This window comes from Lates calcarifer, linkage group LG17 (assembly GCF_001640805.2).
Source record: "Lates calcarifer isolate ASB-BC8 linkage group LG17, TLL_Latcal_v3, whole genome shotgun sequence".
NCBI lineage: Eukaryota > Metazoa > Chordata > Actinopteri > Centropomidae > Lates > Lates calcarifer.
This window is the reverse complement of record NC_066849.1, coordinates 24,092,954-24,116,323: the sequence shown is the minus strand read 5'-3', so window position 1 is coordinate 24,116,323 and position 23,370 is coordinate 24,092,954. Positions and strand designations below refer to the sequence as shown.

The 23,370-nt window shown below is 38.5% G+C and overlaps 3 protein-coding genes across 4 annotated transcripts; all 3 read left to right on the top strand.

Moving 5' to 3' along the window:
- Nucleotides 1–946: 946 nt before the first annotated feature.
- On the top strand, nucleotides 947–3,733 carry si:ch211-117l17.6 (regulator of G-protein signaling 21). The gene is made up of 5 exons (XM_018670910.2): nucleotides 947–1,123; nucleotides 1,237–1,332; nucleotides 1,421–1,476; nucleotides 1,650–1,816; nucleotides 3,033–3,733. The coding sequence occupies exons 1-5, from the start codon at nucleotides 1,047–1,049 to the stop codon at nucleotides 3,216–3,218; spliced, it is 582 nt and encodes a 193-aa protein (XP_018526426.1). The 5' UTR covers nucleotides 947–1,046; the 3' UTR covers nucleotides 3,219–3,733.
- Nucleotides 3,734–8,279: 4,546 nt separating this feature from the next.
- Nucleotides 8,280–11,561, top strand: LOC108879595 (regulator of G-protein signaling 21). Of its 2 annotated transcripts, none has more exons than XM_018670920.2 (5): nucleotides 8,280–8,720; nucleotides 9,068–9,127; nucleotides 9,437–9,498; nucleotides 9,606–9,772; nucleotides 9,972–11,561. In XM_018670920.2, the coding sequence occupies exons 1-5, from the start codon at nucleotides 8,641–8,643 to the stop codon at nucleotides 10,158–10,160; spliced, it is 558 nt and encodes a 185-aa protein (XP_018526436.1). In that variant the 5' UTR covers nucleotides 8,280–8,640; the 3' UTR covers nucleotides 10,161–11,561. The 2 variants fall into 2 exon arrangements, with proteins under 2 accessions (XP_018526436.1, XP_018526435.1); XM_018670919.2 differs by having other exon boundaries at nucleotides 8,284–8,720; nucleotides 9,434–9,498.
- Nucleotides 11,562–20,563: 9,002 nt separating this feature from the next.
- On the top strand, nucleotides 20,564–22,997 carry rgs2 (regulator of G protein signaling 2). Its single transcript, XM_018670816.2, has 5 exons — nucleotides 20,564–20,725; nucleotides 20,843–20,938; nucleotides 21,470–21,531; nucleotides 21,772–21,938; nucleotides 22,069–22,997. The coding sequence occupies exons 1-5, from the start codon at nucleotides 20,631–20,633 to the stop codon at nucleotides 22,261–22,263; spliced, it is 615 nt and encodes a 204-aa protein (XP_018526332.1). The 5' UTR covers nucleotides 20,564–20,630; the 3' UTR covers nucleotides 22,264–22,997.
- Nucleotides 22,998–23,370: the final 373 nt, after the last annotated feature.

Sequence of the window (23,370 nt, the reverse complement as noted above, 5' to 3'; positions counted from 1 at the left end):
AATCTAGGGGTTATATTTAACACCAAAATATTTATTTCAGGGTTGTACACTCATCTCATTCAGCTGAGGGAAATATAACATTTAAAATCTTTTTAATACTTCCAGACCTTGAGAAAGTAGTCCATGCTCATGCTTCCTTTGACTTCTCTTCCCCCTGGTTTGAGCCCTAAGTTAATTGCTGGCCTTCAGCTCATTCAGTGCTGCTATTTTTTTTTAGCAAAATCTGGGATATAAGACCACACCACTACCATTCTTGCTGAATCTGTTGCATCCTTTTTTATTGTCAACAAATTAATCAACTTCCCTGCCTCCGAGCTCATTCAGTCCTCCTAAATATGTAAATCTTTTAAATGGCTCACAAATATATAGATAGATTTATTTAAAAGTTAAATCATTTCTTAAAACAGTTAGGCAATGTAGTTTTTACCAAATGTTACTCAAAGAAAGTCACTCAGTAAATTCAGTACTTGCTGGACACTTTTTTGTACTATTATGGTGACTAGTATGTTTTCTGCTAATCCAACAAATATCAAATATGGATACTTAACACTGATGTAAAAGTCACAATCCATACCTGATACACTCACTAGAAATGGTGCAAGTAGAAGAAATAGTAGAAATAGGTATTGACAACTGACTAATATCACCCAATCTTCATGAACACTTGATGAACACCCACCTAGTTTCACCTTCCATTCAGTGCCCAGAGAAACTCTATGTATACATTAAGATGTACATATCCATATGAATAACATGTAAAACAGAGAGCCAAGACAAATTAATATTTTACAAGAGTTGAAGTCAAGCAAATCTGTTCCCCTGGAATTTTACAGCAGTGAGTCAGTGACAACAGTAAGTGAGTCTAAACAGCAACAGACTGCATGCTTATCCAAATGGTATTTAGATACCTGTACCAGCAGGCCCTCAGCGTCATAACCGTTACACCTTTCCTGCCTGGTTAAAGGTGAGCACAGAAGGCAACAGTACTTTTTTACAGACACCACAAAAGAGCACTGTACTGCTTCAGAGGACACAGAGATGTTAAAATGCCTAAACTTTTGTTTTCAAGGCTTCGGTTTTATGAAATTAGGGACCTGATGCAAAATGTGAAGCGGCCCAGAAGGTAAGCCAGACAATCTAATAATGAAATGATTTGAAAAAGGTGGACAGACTCACCTTTGCAGTTAAAATTTGAGAATTTTTATGAACCAGCATTAATATTCATTTGTTTTGCAGGATTGATATTGTTCTCAATCGAAAGAGGCGCAAGAAAGACATACAGGGCCTCATGGTGCGGAAAATAAATGATGAGCCATCTCCCTCAAAACCCAGGTAGTTTATGTTGCACTATTATAGGTATATCAGTGTATTTATAAATCATTAGGCTGAAAATGAATACAAAAATCTCTCTTTACTACAGTTGGCAGACTGATGATAAACTCCACCCAACGCTGGAAAAACTGTTGCAGGACAAAAGTAAGAAATTATCTTTAAAACAATAGTGTAGAGTGTTTATTTCTGATAATAAAATACCACAAAATAAATGAAAATAATATGTTGAAATTTGTATTCTTATTATAATACATTAATGATTTTTTAAATTAGATTTAAAGAATTAAAAGTTCAATACTTTTTAATCTTTCCCTCAGAATATTTAGCAGCGTTCTACACTTTTCTGCAGTCTGAGTTCAGTGAAGAAAACATTGAGTTCTGGCTCGCATGTGAGGACTTTAGGTTGACTGCCTCACCTGACAACCTTCGCTGCAAAGCAGAGGAGATCTACATAGAGTTCATCCAGCCTATGGCCTGCAGAGAGGTCAGTCTGTCAGTCACACCAAGGTTGATGGTTAATGGCAAAAAATGATATTTCTGGACAAATAGCCTGCAGACAGTTCAGATAAACACAGGCTTTTTTACCCTTCAGCTTTCTAGACATAGCTCCAAATCATTTTCCAAGTTGCTATTACAGAACAGGGGAAAGTATTATTGCATCAACACAAGAAACATCGACTTATATTAGCAAGAAGAATGAGTAAAAGTAGATGAAGCAATATAGATGACAACTAAATGTCACAACTTCCACCACTTTTTTCAGTCTCAGTGCATTGAGGTGGAGAGGCATCCTCTGAGTATAGGGTGGAGTTCAATGCATTTGATCTAGTCTGAATCCAGCAGAGAATCTAGTTATCAGATAAGAACCCTTCAAATCTATAAAATCAATTTTGGTGTAAACAAATGGGAGCACTTAAAGTCAAGAGTAACTTAATATTTAAGAGCTTAAATTCAGAGATTACCTCGGCACAATGTTATACTATATTTTTAATATTATAAATGGCTACCTGAATGTTTCGTACGTTTTATATGCTAATTAAAAAAAGATGGTGAAGCACTTTCCTGACTCAGAACTGGATCCAAAATGGAACAGGCTAATGGAAACCATCTTTGTCTGACCTCAGCTGTACCACTTTATCTAGCTAGCTGCAAACAACCATTGATTATTTGTGGCTGACACACATGGATTAAAGACACTCTAAAGTTACCATACAGGATTTTCCTCTTGCCATTTTATATTAGCTCTGCAATATGTGTTTTCCACGTGTATGCGTGTAATTATCCTCATGTTTACCAAAACCAGATCAGATAAGCCCTATACATCAGTCTCTTTTTATGCACACTTTTAGTATGTTTTTGTTTTGTGTTGATCATGATCATGATCATGGGGAAACATTTTGTTGCACGAAATACAAGGAAACCTAACTCTCCAAGAATATTTTATTTGTTTTTAAACAGACTGATTTAATATGTCATTCTGCTAGAAAGGGGTTGGTTACTGCTTTAGTACTTTCATATATGTTGGGTATTCATGAGGCCAAAACTAATGGAAAAAGCTGCTGTTATTTTTATATATACACTGTTAGATGAGGTTTACAGTTTAAGATAAAATCATTGTTATCAGGATCCTCTTGCAGTTATTTGGTTCAAAATTCCACCTCTACATCTTATATATTGAGTTTCCCATTTGTTTGTTTTAGATCAATGTTGACCATCATATTAGAGAGAAGATCAAGTCGTCCTTGGATGAACCGAGCCTCTCATGCTTTGACGAGGCCCAGAAACATGTTTACCTGCTGATGGAAAGAGACTCTTGCCCTAGATTCCTCCACTCTGATGCCTACCTGAGTTTAAAGCACAAATCCAGAACTTTGTGGTACATCTAGCTGAGAGAGAATATTATTGTTCCTATCAAGACACTGTGTCAACACTGCTTTTTAAATTCTCACATTTTGTCTTTTTTTCTATTTGACTGAACTGAAAAGTTATTTCACAGTGTGTAAGATGATAAAAGATGTTTTCTTTTAAAGGGCAGAGCTTCTCTCATATACTCTAAACCCAAACTGATTTTTTTTTTCCCAATTATGGACAGCATCAGTTTATTTCTTTCTGATGGTAAGATGATGTATTGATGAAAGTTGGGGATAATAGTAAAGCAGGACAAACGCCAAAGTAGAGAAAGGCAATGTGAGTGGAAAGAAATACACGTACGTGGGTTGAAAGGATGCTGTTGGTATGTGACAGTACTTTAGATGATTGTGCAGAGTTTGTAGTTGTTTGAAATACTGTATGTGTTAACTGAAAGTCTTAGTAAGTTACTGTGCTGAGTACAGCACGGAAAATGATACAGATGATAAATGGTTTCTGATATGTAGAATAAAATGATCTAATTTTTCCTCAAGAGTTTCATAAATGGGCTTTAAATTCAGACTTCTTGACCAACTTTGGATTCATTTTGGCAGTTGACTGCTGTCATTGCCACTCATTGTCTATAACTGTTCTTAATATCCTCACTGTTTCCACACAGTCAGAACTCTGAGACAAAGGTTTATATTTATCTGATTGACTGACTAACTGGAGACGTGGAGATGGGCATGAGCATGAAAAAAAGGAGAAGAGTTTCCATAGCTCACCCAGCAAGGAGATTCTGTTTTTGGTCACATGTCTGATATATCCTCTAATTAGGTGCAGAGATGACTCCACTCTCCAGCAATAGGGTTTACCATACTGGAAAAAAGTAACCCCACGGTAACCCTTGATCCTTCTCTGGTCTGTAAATGGCCTTATTCCTAAAAATTGTGCCTTAAAAAGGAGTACTGAGGCAGCTAATAATAACCCAGGGGCTTAAACGACAACACTGGAGTCATCAGACAACCTGATGCGTAACAGATCAGCCTGAATGTGCTGCCTTGTTAGGGGAATAATCTCATCACCCACAGACAATGATGGCAGAGATACACAAGGGCTTTACTTGGAGAAAAAACCTGAAAGAGTTGTATATTGGGAACAGATAATCATGTGTTTTTATTTAAAGTACTAGAACATGGAGAATTAGCTTTTTATTTCATTTTAAGAAAGATTACATTGGTTGTTGATCTACATCAAATCTCTTTTACTCTAGAGCCCAACCACCTCGACTCATTTATCTCAAACCAGAACTCCAAGTACATGTACTCTACCTTTTTTTAAACCTGTACATTTATAATTAATAGAGATTAATAGAGACCCATCAAAGATACGCAGAACACAAACTAATAACTATACACTAATTCATGGCAGTAAAAAACACGTAACTTCTTTAATGACATCTTTTGAGAATCTCAGCTCAAAGGTCCTCCTACTAGCTTCAGGGTTTTCATTCAGTAATGAAGTCAAGGTTGGTTCAAGGATGATAATCATTTTGCACAGGAAGTGCATTTTCATTTGACATTACTTAGCCACACATATTGCTACTAAGTATGAACTTTCATGATTAAATCTAACAATGGATTGCCAAAGCAAAATCAAAATGCTAAATCTCATGCTAAACTAAAATGATGACACTTTGGATAAGAGCCACAACCACTGGCTACACAATCCTGTCTACTAGAAAATCTGTTTATGTACTACTAATTTGTTTTGTCAAATATATTTTGAGAGGAAAAGATACTTGCTGCCTGGATTAAATTGCATTCTACTCAAAGGGAGATGGTTGGGATGGATGATATGCATAGGGACTTTGGCACCACAGACTGGGGTTTTCATATAGACTCTTGTTTGTGGTTTGGTTCAGGCAGCAAACAAACTGAGGTTAAGGGAAAGATTGTAGTTTCAGTTTCATATATCTCTAAAATAAGAGTCTAAGAGTTGAAATTTTAATCTTGCTGTTGTTGCTGTGTGTGGATATTGTATTGCAAGAGTGGGAATTAAAGGATAAACAAAAATATGTTGTGACTGATCATTTTACTAATATGTTCCATATCAACATTTTGTGACTTAACAGATTTTTTTTTTTTTTAATTCACAATATCACGGTAATCAGCTTCATTTATGCCAAGTACCACAGTTTCAATGTCAAACGTCAGTAGCTCTGAGTACATTGGGGTGTCAGGGGATGTTCCTGATAAATGACAACGGTCTCACATCTCTTGCATCACATGATGCACTATTCTTCACACACAATCTGTCACTGTTTACTCATAGCCCAACACCGTTACCATGGGAATGAGAAGGAAGTGAGTACTGTTGATGGCACGATGTTAGTCAAGACTGTTCACACTTGGGGAACTTAACTACCATGCTGGAGACTACTCTATGTACTACTGTGTTCATCCATAATGTGACTGTAGATGCAGAATAAAAGATAAAAGGCAGTGTTGAAAACACACTGACATGCAGCGTGAGGGACAGCTTCAGTTCACAGTGTTGGTGACTCTTCGTAACGCCTCAGTACTTATAACCGTGTTTGGGCAAAAGAGGGAGAGCAGCATCAGGGCAGATTGTTACAGGGCAGCCTGTGGCAGCAGGTGGTGAGCAGCATTCACTCAGGTTCCTGATATTACACCACCTGATGTTTTGAACTGATTGACTTTCTGAAGCGTCTTTCTTGCAACATTTATCAGTGGAGCAATTTAAGATGACAGAAATGGAGTTGGTGGCATTAAATTGCATTTAGTATCATGTCATGTTGCTTTTCATATAATTGATTGAGAGGTACTTTATTTTTGCTTCATTATATTCTGAACAAAGTATTTCTTATGTCTCCAATTTAAATCAGTTGTACTAAAACATAGATATTGTTGGATCTCTCTGAGCACTGACCTACATACTGCATGAGCATGGATTACATTTGCATTAGATCTGCATACCTCTAAATTAATGTCCAAATGTATTCATAATACGAAACATTACCCACAAAATGCAGACAGTGATGTAATGAATACTGCAACAGAATCTCATCTCAAAGTAAAATGTGTAGAGACCCATCTGACCAATGTGAAGTCAGACGCAGATGGTGTGACTCTGTCCTGACAGCCAAAGCCTGGAATGGAGCATGGAGAGGTGGCTCCATTTGCAGGGATTTGATCTCTTCCTATACACAAGATTTTAATACATGTATTGACAGTATTTTTGTTGGAGTAGTATGTTAGGATACTTCTAAATAGCTTTCAATATAGCTTCCAACTGATCAAGTAAACACAAAGACTTGTGAAGGCCATGGATTAAAGTTTCAGCACTGGTCTTTTCCATGTGGAGAATTAGAGTTGTATTGTGAGAGCTGTACTGTCATTAGTATACAGTCACAGGTTCTCTGCTATTTTCTACTAAGTGGAAGGCTGCACAACAGGCAGTGTAATGGCTTACTCTTGTGGTTGGGTCTTGTGAGTGACAGTTATGTTGTGATGACACAAAATTTTACACCAGCTTTTGTGACCAAAAAGACACGCTAAAGTCTTTCTAGGCAAAGGGATTATGGCTAGGGCTGGCTTTATACTCTCTCTGAGGTGCTTGTCAGATGGTCGGATAACTCCTGAAACCCACCACACCTTTCTGACACTGGATAAGGTCTGTGTACCCAACCATTTCCATAACTTTCAATCTGACATTCGCACCCATGTCAAGTTGTGATTGGCCAGCTGTGTGGAGGTGGGAAATGAGCCAAGGATTGAATTTATCTCTCAGCTCACCTTTTCCATTTGTTCAACTATTTACAACACTATTCATGTCAACAAAAGAGGATAACACTATGATTATCTCCCTGAAGAGGCTGTTTTTAAATGATGTCACGTCCTCCATCACGTCTTCATCAAAGTGTTTGGTGGATCTGCCCTTTTCCAACATCAGAATTGCAGGGGCTTCTTCCAACAATCTGCTTCCTCCACTTTCTTAACCAAGATAAACACAATGAATTCCCTCAAGGAGAGACTGCCTGAAAGTGTGCAATGTTATCACCATTTGAATAATTATCATATCTCAGCCCCCTTTCTGACAGAAAGCATTTCCCCCCAAGTGTGGCCATTTGGGATTTCTATGAAAACTTTTCCCTTTAGACAGCGACACTCAGCACAAACTAGCTTGTTTCAAGCACACCCCCATCTTTAAGATAACACTTGAGCTCAGATTCAGATGTCGAAACCTATAAATTCCAACTCGTTCCTCAGTTCCAATTATCTGCAGAAACCTCTGTTTCAATGCCAGCCAAAATATTTGTCATAGAACAGCAATGATTTGAAAGAAACATGAAATGTCAAGGGTCAGTGCTACTAATTTCAGCTATTGCTAGTTACTCGCCAATACACTGTCCAGTTCTCTACAAGTTCTCACACCACAACTTGATTCCTAGCCAGGCCCAGTTGTTTCTCCTCATCCTTGTCTGTTCCCAGTCCTTTGAACAACTATCAGGCTTAAAGTAAAAGGCTGTGGTCCATTAAATGTTTATCAGCCAGTGTTGACATTGGTATTGGATTCCATGTTGAATTAACGCCATAGCCATATAAAATATAACATGGTCTTGCTTTTTTTAGCCTCCACTGTGACCTTGTTGGAAGATTTCAACAATAAAAGTAATGAGTTTGTGGCTGAAACAAGAGAATGGTCATGATATGACGTTGTGACAATCTAACTTCCTGTCGCCTTGCTGAGTCTCTCTGTTGCAATCGATTTGCTGTTTCCTCTTTTTCACATAGGGCTGTAGCCTCATGTTGCATGAATTTCCGCCAAATTGTGATAAATTTCCCTTTTTGGGACCAATAAATGTTAAAGTTAATGTTTTCTTGCAGATAGGCAGGAGACAATCCTACCATTTGTTTTCAACAGGCTTGACTTTTCAGCCCCATTTCAGAGGGCTACCAAAACACAGCATGCGAAGGTCATGATTTGCCTATCACAGTCACTGTTACTGTCATTTGCATCTGTGCTGTCGGACTAAAAATAATGTGAACACAGCATGCTTTCAGCCACAGAGACTGCTGTCTGTTGGGCTCGTCCAGTTAGGAGGAGGGAAAGATCTGCAACAGCAGAAGGAGAGGAAAAGAAGCAGAGAGACATAATAGGGAGTAATCAAGAGGAGGGAGGCATACATTTCAGTACACTGTAAGTATGCGTTGTTTCTAACAGTGAGGTAGGAGGAGAGGAGGAACAGGAGGAGGAGGAGGAAGGGGTGCTTCCTCTTCAGTCTGGGCTGAGCTGCTGATGTATCCCAGCAGCCCCAGTCCATAGCAACAGGAAACCTGGTATATAAAGCCGCATCGCAGGGGAAACCCTCCTAAGTGTTTCTCAGCCGCAGCATGACCAGGACCGAGAGCCTCAGAGTGTGGACTTAACAAAACAATGCCCAGCCTAATCGTCGAACCACTCAACACACAGCACTTCATCATGGACAGAGATGACAGGAAGAGAAACAAGAACATGTGAGTGAAACTTTAACACAGACCCGGGGTTTCCAGTAAATGCCCTGACTTGGTGCTTGATGAAGACTTGTTTTTAGTTAATGTTTCTATCTAATACTAGGTGATGTTTTTTGGGTTCACATATAGAACTTTTCAGAAACAAAAACACACACAGAAATATTACGGATGTTTCATGGCATCGCCTGAAAATTGTTTAAATAATGTTGGGATGTTAAAAATAACTTTACTGCAGCACATGCTCTCTTTCCTAATTACTAACATAACATGCTTAGACAGACTCACTGAAACTAATACAACAGCAGTTAATCCAACAGGGATATATTCATGTATTTCTTATCTCTACACAGTGGAAAGAACTTTATGTGCCGACTCCAGTGCATGTTCTCACACTCGTCAAGCTCTGAGAGGTAAGGAGACTTATGGAGTGTTTTGCATACATTTCAGTTTTAAAATAGCCAGCCTGCTCCTATCATTTCCATCTATGGCATCATGAAAGGATTCAAATGAACTAGAGACACCATGTTTGCTTTGGCACAGCATGCACGCACCAACATATCCCATGGTTTGACATTTTTGTACAAATTTGATAAGCACATCTGCTAAGCTTTCTTGATTAGACTGCTTCTGTGTCCTTGCAGCTCCTGCAGTTTGCCCAGCTTTATTTTACCCAAAATTGCTTCTGGTTGAGTAATCTAACTTGCATTCTCTCCCAGCAGGCTAAGTTTAGAAGATACCCAACAATGGTCACAGTCACTGGAAAGGCTTCTCGAGTCTAAATGTAGGTTGAATTTTCCCCTGAGGACAAGAATTCTGCAAGAACAGTAAATTATGTTTGTGAGTTTAAAGTGAATAATTGATTTGGTGTGTTTTCTGTGCTTGCCTCAGATGGACTGGCTACCTTTCGCAACTTTCTCAAATCTGAATACAGCGATGAGAATATTGAGTTCTGGCTCACCTGTGAGGACTACAAGAAGATCAAGTCTTCATTCAGAATGTCCTCAAGAGCCAAGAAGATTTATGAGCAGTTCATCAAAGCAGAATCTCCTAAAGAGGTAATTCAACTCAGAAAAGGCTTTACATTCATACATAGACACACTGTCTCTCTAACATGTACTTAAATCTTTGTATACACTTAGACTGAGTAATGAAGATACATACTGAGCACTGACAGAGTATCACAGAGAAGTGCCTGCTCAAACGTCTCACTCTTGGCTCAGATCCCCTCATTCCTATCTATGTGCTTCATTCCAGATCAACATTGACTATCACACTCGAGAGCAGATCAAAAGGAACGTCAAGACTCCCACCATGCACTGCTTTGACGACGCTCAAAAGATAGTTTATGGGCTGATGGAAAGAGACTCGTACCCGCGGTTCCTCCGCTCGGACATTTATAGAACTCTCCTGGAAAACCTTGCTGCCGACGCCACGAAGGGATGAAAGCCCAGTCAAGGGGAGAGAGAGAGGACATAAAACTCATAACTGGAATGTTTGAGCTCCTTCACGAGGAAGGGCTCACAACAAAGAAGGAAGGAGTTAACCTGTGTGGCACACAGACACATGCAGAGGCCTCACACCTTGCCATCGTCACTAGATCCAGAGGCAAACTGGGCCTTAGTCCCACCATGGGAGCATCCCCACACTGAGCTGTGCACCACACTCCTGAGGACTATGTGGCAAGAAGAAGAAGAATAAACATGACCAACATTAATGATAATGACCCTGTAGAGTGCGCCTGCACTGGATGATGAGTTTGTGTATGTAGGCAAATTGAGCACTTTGACAGTGAATGAATCAGTGGGGCCACTGACGCTCGCTCTGACCATGGAGCTGCGTAAGCAAACCATGCAGCGGACCTCCTTTGGCCTTCTTTGCAGAGGTGTTTCCTGTGCAGATTAAGATAGAGGATGTTAGATGCAATACTCGATTAGTTGTGTGTGTATGTGTGTGTGAGAGAGTATGTGTGTATCTGAGAGAGAGAGTGTATTTAGTTGTAGCGTGTAACTGCCACTGACATATAATAAGCTGTCACAAAAAAAGCTGGCGAATTATCTAAAGACAGCACAAAGGAAGACAACAAATCCATACCAGAGCCAGAGAACTCAATAGTCATATGCCTTGCTTAGTAAAGGGTTGCAGAAGGCCGCTTAGTTCTGGAAGAGGCATTCTGGGACACTTTAAAGGACTTTTTTTTTTTTTTTTTTTTTTTAGATTGGACCGATACAGGTTCTAAAAACTGATACTGATATTTTAGATTTAGGCTGCCTGTGGGTGATATTTTGTGCAAATATTTAATATCTTTAATATCATTTTCAAACAACAAATAGTAGTAGTAGTTACTATTTTTCTTTCAAGAAAAATACAGGATAATTTCATTTTTAATAATAACAAAACATAATCATGCACATTTTTGTGGGGAATCTGAACCAAATTCTGCATCACAGCACTAAGAACTACCCATTTACAGCCGGTGATGTCTAATGTAATTCCTCAGCACTCGACCACTGGCCAAAGTCTAAATCAAATTCTTACAGCACTTAAGTGATAACAGTTGTGATTTTATGTAACAAATTATTTGAGTGGAAATGTAATAGAAATAGTATGTTTCACATTGCATGATAGGATGTTAAAACTCCTTGTATACCCTGAGGATAGGCCTTATTACTGCTTTCCAAACCATGTTGTTTGAATGTATTCTTACGGAGTTAATAGTTAAGTTAAAAGTTAAACATTGTATTATTTATTGTTAATTGTCACCATTTGAGTACAAAGTTTGTTGCAGTGTTGATGTGCTTGTTAAAATGTTAGTGATTTGAATGACATTAAATTATTTGAATTGCATATATGGAAGTCAGTGAACTTTTTTAGTCACACACACCACTGCAGTTTAATTTCGTCTCACTACAGTTTTTAGCACTTTGTTCTCCGATTTCAGTGTTGAGGTCTGTTTAAAAAAGACAGCAACAAACTTCCAGTGAAATAGATCTTAAACCATCGCGTTAGAAAATTAATGGGATGTTTGCGCAATGATTGTCTGTTATATGTTTAAAGCATTAGGATGGAAACATAAAGGCTGTGCCAAGTTCTAGTGGGCTGAAGACTTATCTCCACTGTTATGGAGAAGCAGCCACAGTGCAGTTGTTGGCCAGACTTTACACTCCATCCTACCAAGTGACTAATATATACAGAATATGTTTTTTATAAATAGCACTTCCATCATCAACACAGTTGACATTCAAACTGAGAAACTGAGTACAAATTTTTCAAAGTTTCAATTTCTGTTCTCAAACTTTAAGGAAAATTACATCAAATTAAAAGTGTTCTTTGTGATATCCAACAAAGGATATAGGGTGCTTGCAGTTTCCTGTTATCCTTTTTTATCACTGAAAAGCATCTGTTGACTTAAATTAAGTGCATAAGTGATATGTGCTGTTTTAAAAACAGGAAGGCCAGGACTTCCAGTTTCTTATGAAATCAGTCATTGTGAGAAATGAGATTTTCTCTGAAATGTAGCCACACAGCATAATGAAACATTGTGCTGTTTGATAGAAGTAATGATAAGCTTTGCTTTTACTTTTTTTGCTCTTTTTTTTGGCTTACAGTCATCCAAATGTAAAAAAAAATGTAGCCTAATTAGTTTGGGGCTGATATTCATATTAATTGTTTCCATTAATGTGACTGAGTCACTGGCTTTTGAGAAAAAACATAAGAGGATACTGACACTGGACTTGGATTAGTCAAAATGTACATGACTCAAAGCTGTCGGGTTGGTAAATGTCTGTAAGATTGGTAAACCCACAATTAGTGTCTCACGCTACGTTTCCATCTTTTCTGCTGATTTTGAACAGTACAGCACATTGGAGTGTTGTCACAGGCAAGAAGATTGACAACCTCCATTTTCTGAAACACACAAGACAATAATGAAGAGAGCTGATTAAATACTGTTTGGTCTCATTCTGTATGTCAGTTCTCAACAAATCTTTCTGTGTCAGTATCTGAGTCCGACTACATACTTTCTCTGTTCCTCACTGGAGTGCTGTCAAACTGAACAGTATTCATTTAAACAGATTAATAAAACTCTCATAGCCTCTTGGTGTTAAAATGTAATTTTCTTGACTACACTTTGGTCCCACATTACTACATCCACAATAGATGTGTAACATTCTGCTAGAACAAAAGCAAATGTAGATGCAAGCTTTAAAACATGCTGTTGGCTCACCAGCTACTGAATACTACAATAATTAAGAGCCTGAGCCATTCACTAATCCTATTTTTGTAATTAAAGCAGTGCTCCATTTAATATGAAAGCAAAATTAACTTTTTATTTCTGAAAGTTATTCAGTGTCTGCACAGGCTGATCTATGCTTCCTTTTTAGTAAATTCTATATTGACATTTTTCAGACAAGGTATAAGTTTTCCACTCATTAGGTAACTGAGACTTTACAGATTTGAACATCATAACAATGTTGGTATAATCAAACTGCCAGAACTAGCAGCAAAAGCTAAAATCAATGATTCATAGAAAACTTTGTATTTTATTCTTTTACATACTAATGAACAGCAAGCAGGAAAGACACAATAAGAGTACTGTATGTCTTTTAAACAGTGGCTGACAGCAGTGCACTGGTAAAGTGGCTCAACATTAACTTTTGTAGCTACATTGTTGGTTACTTACACATTGTATCTAATGCCAACTTCACATAAACCTGGTACAGATATAATCAGTGATTGATTTAATTGCTCCCCCATCAGCATTTTCTCAGCTTAATTATCTGCTTGTTTTAAGAAATATATTCTGGGATGGGGCTTAACTGGCAAAGAGCAACTTCATGCAGACATGTTGAGAAAAAAGTATTGACACCACACATACCAGTGGAAACTCTTTGTCAAACCAAAATGATGAAAAAACATCCTTGTTATGCTGTGTGTAATTATAACTGCAAGCTCCACATATGAGAGTCTAATTGTTGAAAGGGTGTAGCCTGCATCTCTACATATAAACCAGCCCTGATATGTTTTAATCTTACTCACTCAATTACATGCGCTTTGTTAAAATGTCAGCTTCTTTTAAAAGGGAGGTTCCTCTGTCGTTTGTATTTGTACTCTTTGTCCAGACTTCCATGTACAGTACAAACACACACCCTTACAGGTTTGGAATTTAAATGTTTGTGCAATTTTGGCCCCACCATAAATTTTATACCCAAACTAACTGGTGGATGTTGGCTGCAGTTCTACATGCAAACCTAACACACAGGTAAATGAAACTAGGATGCTGGCTTTGAAAAGAGTGGTTGACAGTAGAAAGTAACTGTTAATGTTGCTAGTTGCTTTGTTTTGAGTTTGTACATTTTAAAAATGAATAAATGAATCATCATTAAGTCAACATTTCTGGAGCACAAAAGATGTTCACCCCATCACAGTGATTTGTAGCTGTTCATGGTCTCTGTTTACTCACCATCTCAATCTATGGAAACTAAGCTATTTTCAAACAATCTTAATTTTACGCTTCTCCTACAAAAAAAAACCCAGCAAAAATACTGTGATTTTTCTCAGCATTTTGCTAGAATAAACCTTTTTTAAAGAAACAATTATACAAAACATTTGATGGATAATTTAATTGTTTAGCTGGCAAGTGTTGTTAGACTCTGTCTGAAACCACCAGGAGAGAAGGCAGACTTGATGGCACTGTGAGTGTTTCAGTTAAATGAGTAACTGTCTTTAGCACACACGATAAGTGCCTCAGGCAAGAAATTATTACTACTTTATGCCCCTATTTAAATTTGCTTAAGTGTACTTGACACTCCCAAACCAAACAGATGCAGTTTGACAGGCTGCAGTACTTGTCCACCATCTCGGATACTGACAATTAATCAGTGGCAGGCCGTGCATTTCACACCTGGGCCTTCACTGGAGTCCTACCTCTACCCCACCACTTAATAGGCTACTTCAATACCTTAATGTCACGGCTGTAGAAACCATCAGCAATATACAGAAACGCAGTATAACAGAACTTTGCATCACAGACAGGCATGTCATGTAGCCACAATAAATGCCATTACAATAGCAATGCTATAAAAACCCAATTAACACAATTCCATAGATCCCCAAACACTGCAGCCACAGCTGCGCCACACATCATCTCCAACATTACCTAATAAAACGACAAAGACGTAAACAATAAAATATAGATGAAATGCATTTTACTCACCGAAACTGCTGATTATTTGTAGACAAGTCGAAAAACTGCTTCTGTCGAGCGGACATTCTCAGCCCTGAAGCGAATGAAAACTTATCCGAGAAGTGTGACTGGGCAGACTCGACTTTCAGCGTTAGCCTCCAGAGCGACAGAAGAGGACTTACTGTTGGAACTGAGACGCGCGGATAAACTTCTACAACAGAGTCACTGAACTCTCCCTCCTCCTTCAGCCATTGGGGGTTGAGAAAACAGCTAATAAATCTGTACTAACATGTTTTAGCTTGCGCGAGTAGCTATACTTGCCGTTTGCTAGCTCTGACCAGCTTCCAATCAAAGCACATGGAAATGGCGACGTTAGCGCAGGCCTGCTGGAAGGCCGTGATCTCGCCAACTCGAATTCTGATTAGTTTAAGGATCGAGCAACAGTTTCATTGCCATTCATTTTGAATTACAGTGGCCTGTACTGTTGATCCTGAAGGCCCCAGGCCCCTTTTACCTTGGCAACCCATTTAATATATATAGTATTAATGGGAAAAACATATATAAAAACATAATTCAGTGATTGTGTCAATGTTTGGGCCAGCAGAGAAGGCCTTGCTGGCCCTGACAGTTCACCACTGCAATTAAAACATCCACTTGAAATGTCTATATAAAGCCAGAATTAAATGGAAGAGGCTTAAGCCTGTCATGATTCAGAAATCAGAATATGGAACATACATTAATTCATCATTGAGTGTACTTTCTACATGAGTCTGTCTCCTTGTCCTCCTGGCCTTGCTGTCCTTTTTGGTAAACTGTCTTCATACACCTCTGCATGGACTACATTACAGGAAGGCTGGATGCTGATCTGAGGGATGGGAGAGAGAGAGCTCAGATTCATTTTACAACATAATCTGCCAACTAGTACTGATTACGTTTTGAGGCAGGAGCAGAGGAGAAGACAAAAGTGCAGAACAAAAGTTGAGGATGAGCTGCTGGTAAATGTATTGAAGTGGTTTTGAGGTCACATCTGGTTTCCCAAAGTCTCAGAGGATAAAAATCATGATGGCAACAAGGGTGGTGATGAGACAAGTAGCAGTAGAGTGTCACAGGTGTATAAAGACACACAAAGTACAGTCATAGTTTTGCTAAAGCATTGATTGGCGTAAGCGGCTCACTGTATGAACTACATGCAGGTAACCTGATTTAAAATGGTCATGTAAGCTGCTGAGGACTGGCATGAATATTTGGTCACTGGTATTATGGAAAATACATGTTTGCTTTACTTCCTCGAGTTAGATGAGAAGATTTACACTGCCCGTACTGTAAATATGAAGCTAAAGCCAGGAGACAATTCACTAAGCTAAGCATTTAAGATGTGAGGGTGGTAGCAATCCTCTCATCTAACTCTTAACAAGAAAGAGATAACTGTATTTCCCAAAATGTCAGTCTGGTCCTTAAACACCAGTAAATTAAATTTAGTGAACTGAATAGTTAAAGATGCCACACAGAACAGAGAGGTTTTCATGCCGTCACCGGATTTCACCTATGTGGATATTTACAGTGCAAACCTGTGCAGTTTTTATATTTAGCAGTAGTTGGATTACATCACTGAACTGCTGTGTACTGGTTTGTATTGTATTGACTAAGGACAATTTGGTTGGTCTTTTTGAGGTTATTGGTGTCTGTCAGTAGATTTTAGCCGTGGATCACTGAAGTTTATCTTGCACCAGTAGCCAACTAGAATTTTTACCACTGCAAGATGTAAGGGGATAAAAAATGTTTGAATGAATAAACAAATAGATGAATAATGATGTGTGCAGTGGTTTTGTACCATGACCACAGCATGGCTAACTTTCCACTGTAGAGTAGCGTGTTGAATTTGCCTATTGTAAGCCTTCCAGGAAAACTGTTTTTGTGAAGTTATAAGTTATAAATACAATATGGTCCCAAATGTAACAGCTGCTCAATTTGACCTTAGAAAAGCGGCAAAACGCAGATACGTGTACTGTCTGCTATGACACCCAACACAACATAACAGAACATGTATCCGTCACCATGGAGACACTATTGCCATTCCAGGACCTAGCATTGCCTGGGGCAGGAAGGTGCTGTTCCTGTCTTGGCCTGCCCATCACTCTAAAATACAGGAAAGTTGGTTCCACAGTCAAGTCACAACACACGACCTGCTGGTGTCAGTTTATATGTACACAGGAGGAGGATGGAAGGAAAAAGGTCATTAAGGTATCAACCTTCATATGACCACTGCAAAGATACACCCTTATGTGATGGTTGGCAGTTAACACACTACAGGAATCCAGGAATCATCCTAATGAGGACAGTTAGTCCTAATAAGTCAAGTTTAACCCAGTGTGTCAGAGTTATCCACCCAGCTCTGACCTGGATTTAAGGTGAGAAGAACTTGTGTTGGTTTGCAGAGTGTGCGTTCACAGATCAGGTGCAGCTGTCCTGATGGGTTCTTATCCCACGTTTATTAGTTGAACTTTAATCACAAGTTCCAGACTTTGCTGCCAAAATGAAAGGCTTCAGTGTAATTACTTTCCTTTACTTCTTTTTAAATTTCTTTTCACCTCTTAATTGTTTTGGGCTGAGTGAGAGTGCAGCAGCCAAAGTGGTTCATGTGGGTATTTTCTACACTGTGTAGTATATACAGTATACATACAGACTGCCTTGCACATATGTCCTCATTTTCAAAGTCATGCTAGTTGTCTCATTTAACATCTGTGATGTTGTGCATATCTTTCTTTAAGGACCTAAAGCTTAATGCTAGGTTTAGGTGCTTGGTTTTTGTGCCAGTAGCAGCTAAATAAAAACCCAAAAGCTCATAGCCAGGTTAAGAGTGCAGCCGGACTTTATGAATACCACAACTTCCAAACACAAAGAGGACAAAGTCTGCAAACTAGTGCTGGGAATCACCTTATGCGTAAGGCCCTCTGGACAGACCTCGTGCCTTAGTGGAAACTTGGCTCTGCTCTTCATCCACTTCTAAACAGACGGCTGCTTACACACAGTCTGCACATCATAATAAACACATGAGGCGAACACCATGTTTTCACCCAGCAGATCTCCAAACTGGTGCAACAGACAGAGGGGAGGCCAGTGATTATCACAACACAACGCAGCAGGTGACGCAGATGCATTATGGGACTGATAACCTGGGACAAAATGTGATTATTCTGTACATCTGTGTGCTGTTCCTCAACAGAAATGCCCTTTTAGTGTTTCTGGGATATGATGTCAATGTCAGCCCATACTGTTACTGGAATAAGGACTTCACTGTGCTGCTTTCAAGTGTTTTCAGTGTTGTCCAGTTTTTAGTTGATACACAACTTGTGTAACTAACCAGATAAAGTGTTAACATTAATCATGTGTTGCATATGTTTTTACATGAATATAACATTTTGTCAAATTAAACATTATACTGTATGTTTCGCTCACTCTCTCTATCAACACAGACAAATCGTACCTATAACAGAATGACAAACATTTTCATGACCACAGCCTTGCATGCAAACAATGAGTGAATGGAAACATGGCAGGGATGGTGCCAAGTGAAAATGGTGGGGGTTACTCATCCACTGTGCATGATAACTGGACCGGCAGGTTTAGCTGAACGACAATTACACATTTGTTTTGTCTTACACTCTGATTCATCTGTAAAAAATGGAAAACAATAGACTTTATTGTACATACAAAATAACCAGGTCTGTATATGGCATCTGGTGCATTCTAGGTAGTTAAACTGATCGCCTGTGCGTTAATCAGGGTGTACTCATCTTTGATTGATTTAAGACTTTATCTTAGACAGCTGACCTTTAATTTGCTTTAAACAGAATGGGGTTGTAAAAATTTGCTGCCAAAGACCATACTTATTAGCGTCCTAGAAACACTATGCATTATATGGATTTAAACTATGCTAAAGCCAGATGATGAATCTATACCATTATATAGATTTCAACCCATTAATCAGTATTTTATATAACAAATAAGTTAAGTAATGAACCTACAGACAGTCAGCCAACTTTACAAACTATATGAAGATTGTTGGCATCTTCTGACTCATTGTTTTGGTTTTCTGGCCCACAAATTGTGCTCTCATTGATTCCATCTCCAGCAGCAGGCAGCTCTTTTTAGAAAAAAAAAAGTGTTCAGACAAACCAAGCGACTGCTTCCTGCCTAGCACAAAAACAACTGACAAACAGCTAGCAGCTAAAGTTCTGTTTTTCTCAGGAGTTGGTAGAGACCAAGAGCAGAGCTAAAAGGCAAGTGGATATTGGGTTAACATCCATCATGTGAACATAAACATGACTCAAATGAATGCTTAAAAAATGTGCTGGAGTTCTTCAGTCACCAAATGGCCAGAAACATCAATGCTGCTTAAACTGTACAGCCAAAATACTTGTACATATAATACATATCTATCCAAGGCAGTACTGCGCCTTGATAACCTAAAAATTTGCACTATGACTGCTGATACACTCATGCCAATACCATTGCTGCTGCAGCTTCCTTCGACCTCCTCCTATGGTGTTGAAGCTTTTAGTATTGTTGACTTTAATAAGATCTTATATTCGTGCATGTGTTTGTTGAGGGGGGATCAGATCTCCTAGCATCGCCTCATTGCTAATTCTTCAAGAGCTTGCTCAAAAAAGCAGAGTCTGATCCGCTAAATCTAACTGCATAACCCTTTGCTATAAATGGTCAATGTCTGACTGTGAACCACATTGCAAGTGAAGCAGGCTCTAATTCTTCTCTGAAATATGGTGCTTATATGAAGTTTTCGTCAGATGCATAGAAAGCTTTTGACTTACAAAATACCACAGAATGTAACTACCAATAACAAATAGATTGATTCTATCAGGGTTATTTTTAACCTGAAGTTAATATTAGAGGAACTGCCAATGCACTCAGCACAGCCCACATTCTTTTTCTTTTTTTTCAATAGACCTATAAGGTAAGAGGATATTGCATCATCATCATCTTTGTACCAACCTGTCCTATCTCAACATGCCATCATGACACAAGTTATGCTTCATGAATCCACACCCGTGTGAGTCATCCATTAAATATGAAGAGTGCAGGTAGTGTTGGAAAGTACAATGAATCAATTGTGGATCAGAAATGGCCCCATGTGAGGGACAACACGCATGTTTTATGGTTAAACGTGCTGTGCGTGATGGGTACTGTATTTCTGTGTTTCTTTCACTTAAGAATGTACTTTGTTTTCATATATAAAATAGAAGTAAAATACTAAAATAGGTGTAAGGTAAAAATATGAATGCCTTGGAAACTTTGTGATTGTGTCTAGAGACAAATCACAGAGCAGCTGCAATTTAGCAAAATGCTTTCAGGATTTAAAAAAGAAAGAAAAACACAAGAGAAAGGGGAGAAACGTTTCATTAGTCCCTGACAGAATTTTATTTTAGGAATAAGGGCACTGAGTCTGCTATGTACGTCACATCTTGACCTTACGTTTAAAAATGGAAGCCCACAGGATACACAGGGAGGGAATGTTTATGCAGTGACAGCCTATCACTGCCTCGGGTCCTGAGAGTCATACCAGGGCAAGTCACTGTTTACACAACAAGAGCCAATCATGTTAAAGACCTGTCATTCCAGGCCCGCCTCCCGCCTGTCACACTCAAGATCACAACTGGAGTGAAAATATAAAGTTGCCTGACAAGTCAAGAGGGAGAAGGAGAGGAGACTGAACCATGAGAGAGAACCTTGCCTGTGTGTCATCCCAAAGCATGGCGTTCACAGACTGTTTGACACCCACTGACCTGTTCACAGAGAAGAATGGGATAAAGTAAGTTCATTTGGCTGTTTTATAAGGACGTTCCTGGTCATGATGACCTTGTAAAATATATTACTGAGATATACACTGCCACAAAGCTCTGATGAGTGAACTCATTCTTTTTTACAGGAGAAAAAACTGGAGAAACAGAATAAGATTTCTCCTGCAGACAAACTCTTCCCAGCGAGTAACAGGTCTTCATCTTAAAAAGAACAGGTCCTACAGGTAAGGCACTTTTTGTATTTTGAGGATGAAAAGGTTGCAGTGTATAGGATCTCACCTTATGTGCATATATATATAACACATAGTTTGTGCTGCATTCTGGTTATAGTCAATTCAGTTTAACTGAATTGTATTTAATATTATGTAAATAATTTTTTTTTTATAGTTTAAAGTGATTGTTGTCTAAAGTTTTACATCAAATTAATTCCTTTTATGTCTTAAGATATCCATAATCTACACTGATGCATTGTGTATATCATTGCATGTATATAATGTGTTACAGCCAAATAAAAGAAAACAAAACTTTATGATTTTATACCTTAAATAAATAACTGAATTCCAAATGACTTACAATACTATAGACACAGTGTCTAGCAAAGCACAACTAAAAATCAGAGCAGAAATAAATCATGTAAAGAATTTAAAGGAAATATCCAACTAATTAATTTCAGGAATTTACAGTGACACTGTTAAAAAAAAGTAGTTGCGTCTACTATAATTATCTCTTACATGATCTCTGTTCTCTACCCTCAGGCCAAGTGCTGATGACGTGAACCAATGGGCGCAGTCACTTGACAAACTACTCAGTCACAAATGTGAGCATCATTCACTGCACTATTGGTGCATGATTACATAAAAGCATCTCAAAGGTCACACAGTCAGCTGTGTATTTTATTGGGGCCAATAAACCACCTTCATTCAGCAAAGGCTGTAATGGCCTCGCACTTATTTTACCTTACATTAATGAGCAAACAATAAGTGGCTTTGTCCTCCGGCTTATTTTACTAGCCTCGTCTTTAACACTTCTCCCTCCCTTTCTCCCTCTCTCCCTGCAGATGGGAAAGCGGCTTTTTGTATCTTCCTGAAGTCTGAGTTCTGTGAAGAGAACATTGAGTTTTGGACAGCCTGTGAGGAATTCAGGACCCTCACATCGCACAAAGAGCTGGCGTCCAAGGCCAACATCATTTATGAGGAGTTCATTAAAAGTGAAGCTCCCAAGGAGGTAAGAGCTAAATGATGCCTTTGAAAAATTAATTAATAATCTATGTACCTTCAAGTTTTGTAAGTACACAAGATATTCTTTATCAAAAATGAACATCAAAAACTCATTTTGGACTATTCTCTTTGGTCAGATAAACTTGGATTTCCACACCAAAAATGCTATCGTCCAGAGCCTCCATGAGCCCACTGCGACAAGCTTCCTGGCAGCCCAGAGGAAAGTCTACAGTCTCATGGAGAACAACTCCTACCCCAGGTTTATCCACTCCGACCTCTACAAAGAACTGTGCGCAGTCGCCAAGGGAGAGAGCAAGCACATTAAATCCTAGTCAAACTAGAGACCCACTCCTGAGGTCATTTGTTTACCACTGTGACTGTGTGAATAGACCACTGATGATGTTCATTCCAGGCACTGCCTCAGGATAATGGACTTGAATGCAAATCCTGAGCATAAATATTAATGGCGAGGGTGGAAAATGCAAAACTGAAACCATTTTCACTCTGTCCTGCTGAGAGCTTTCAACAATGAAGTTGGGATGATTAGCCTGGATGCTATAGCTGCTGCAGGCAATACACAGCATTTCAACTAGATGGGATTTAGGTTACATTTTCTTCACTGGGCCATTACCTGCACTTTACTCACTATGCTATTAGAGTTTGGTATTTTGAACATTGATGCTGTTCAAGAACATGCTGTTTGAGAGCCAATGCATTCAAAGAATGAGAAGAGTCTGTCAAAATTTTTCATACTTAGCTCTGTATATCTTACCAACAACTGTTAGAATGTATTTTCTGATGTACAAAGTCACAGATATACACAGGACTTCCTATGTGACCCTGGTTTTCATATTGCTCTGCTGGATTTGATCTGTTTACACATAAAAGTGCAATTTTAATTCATATAATATTCACAATTTTCACTGAAGATGGCATTTGGCCTGAAATGACTGTGACATTCTTATTTATTGTAAATACTGTGATATTGCACAATGTGTTAAATGTGAATTTCAGTTTGGGGCAGCTGGCCTGCTTGAAAAATAAAGTTTATTGTTCAGTGCTGAAATTCAAAAATGTCTGACTTTTTTTGCATATAAGTTCACTGTTGACCTTTGGAAACCGTGTAACCAAATTCATTAAAGCTCAAATCCCTATTGAATAGCTTCAAGACAAAAAGAAATTATTTCAGAATTTTGTTAAAACTACATCTACAAATGTCTATCACTGTCAAAGTGAATACTCGTGCTGAACTGTAGCATGGATTTAAATTGGAGTAAGCTAACTTCCTGCAGCAAACAGTGTATGCAGTTGAAGTCGAAGTACTGCAGGCAAGGTCTGAATTAAAAAAAAAAAAAAAAAAGTAGGAGAAGTTGAAGATCACATTGAAGATCATGGATGATCCCATAAAAATGAATGGACATCCAGCTTGCATATGTGCA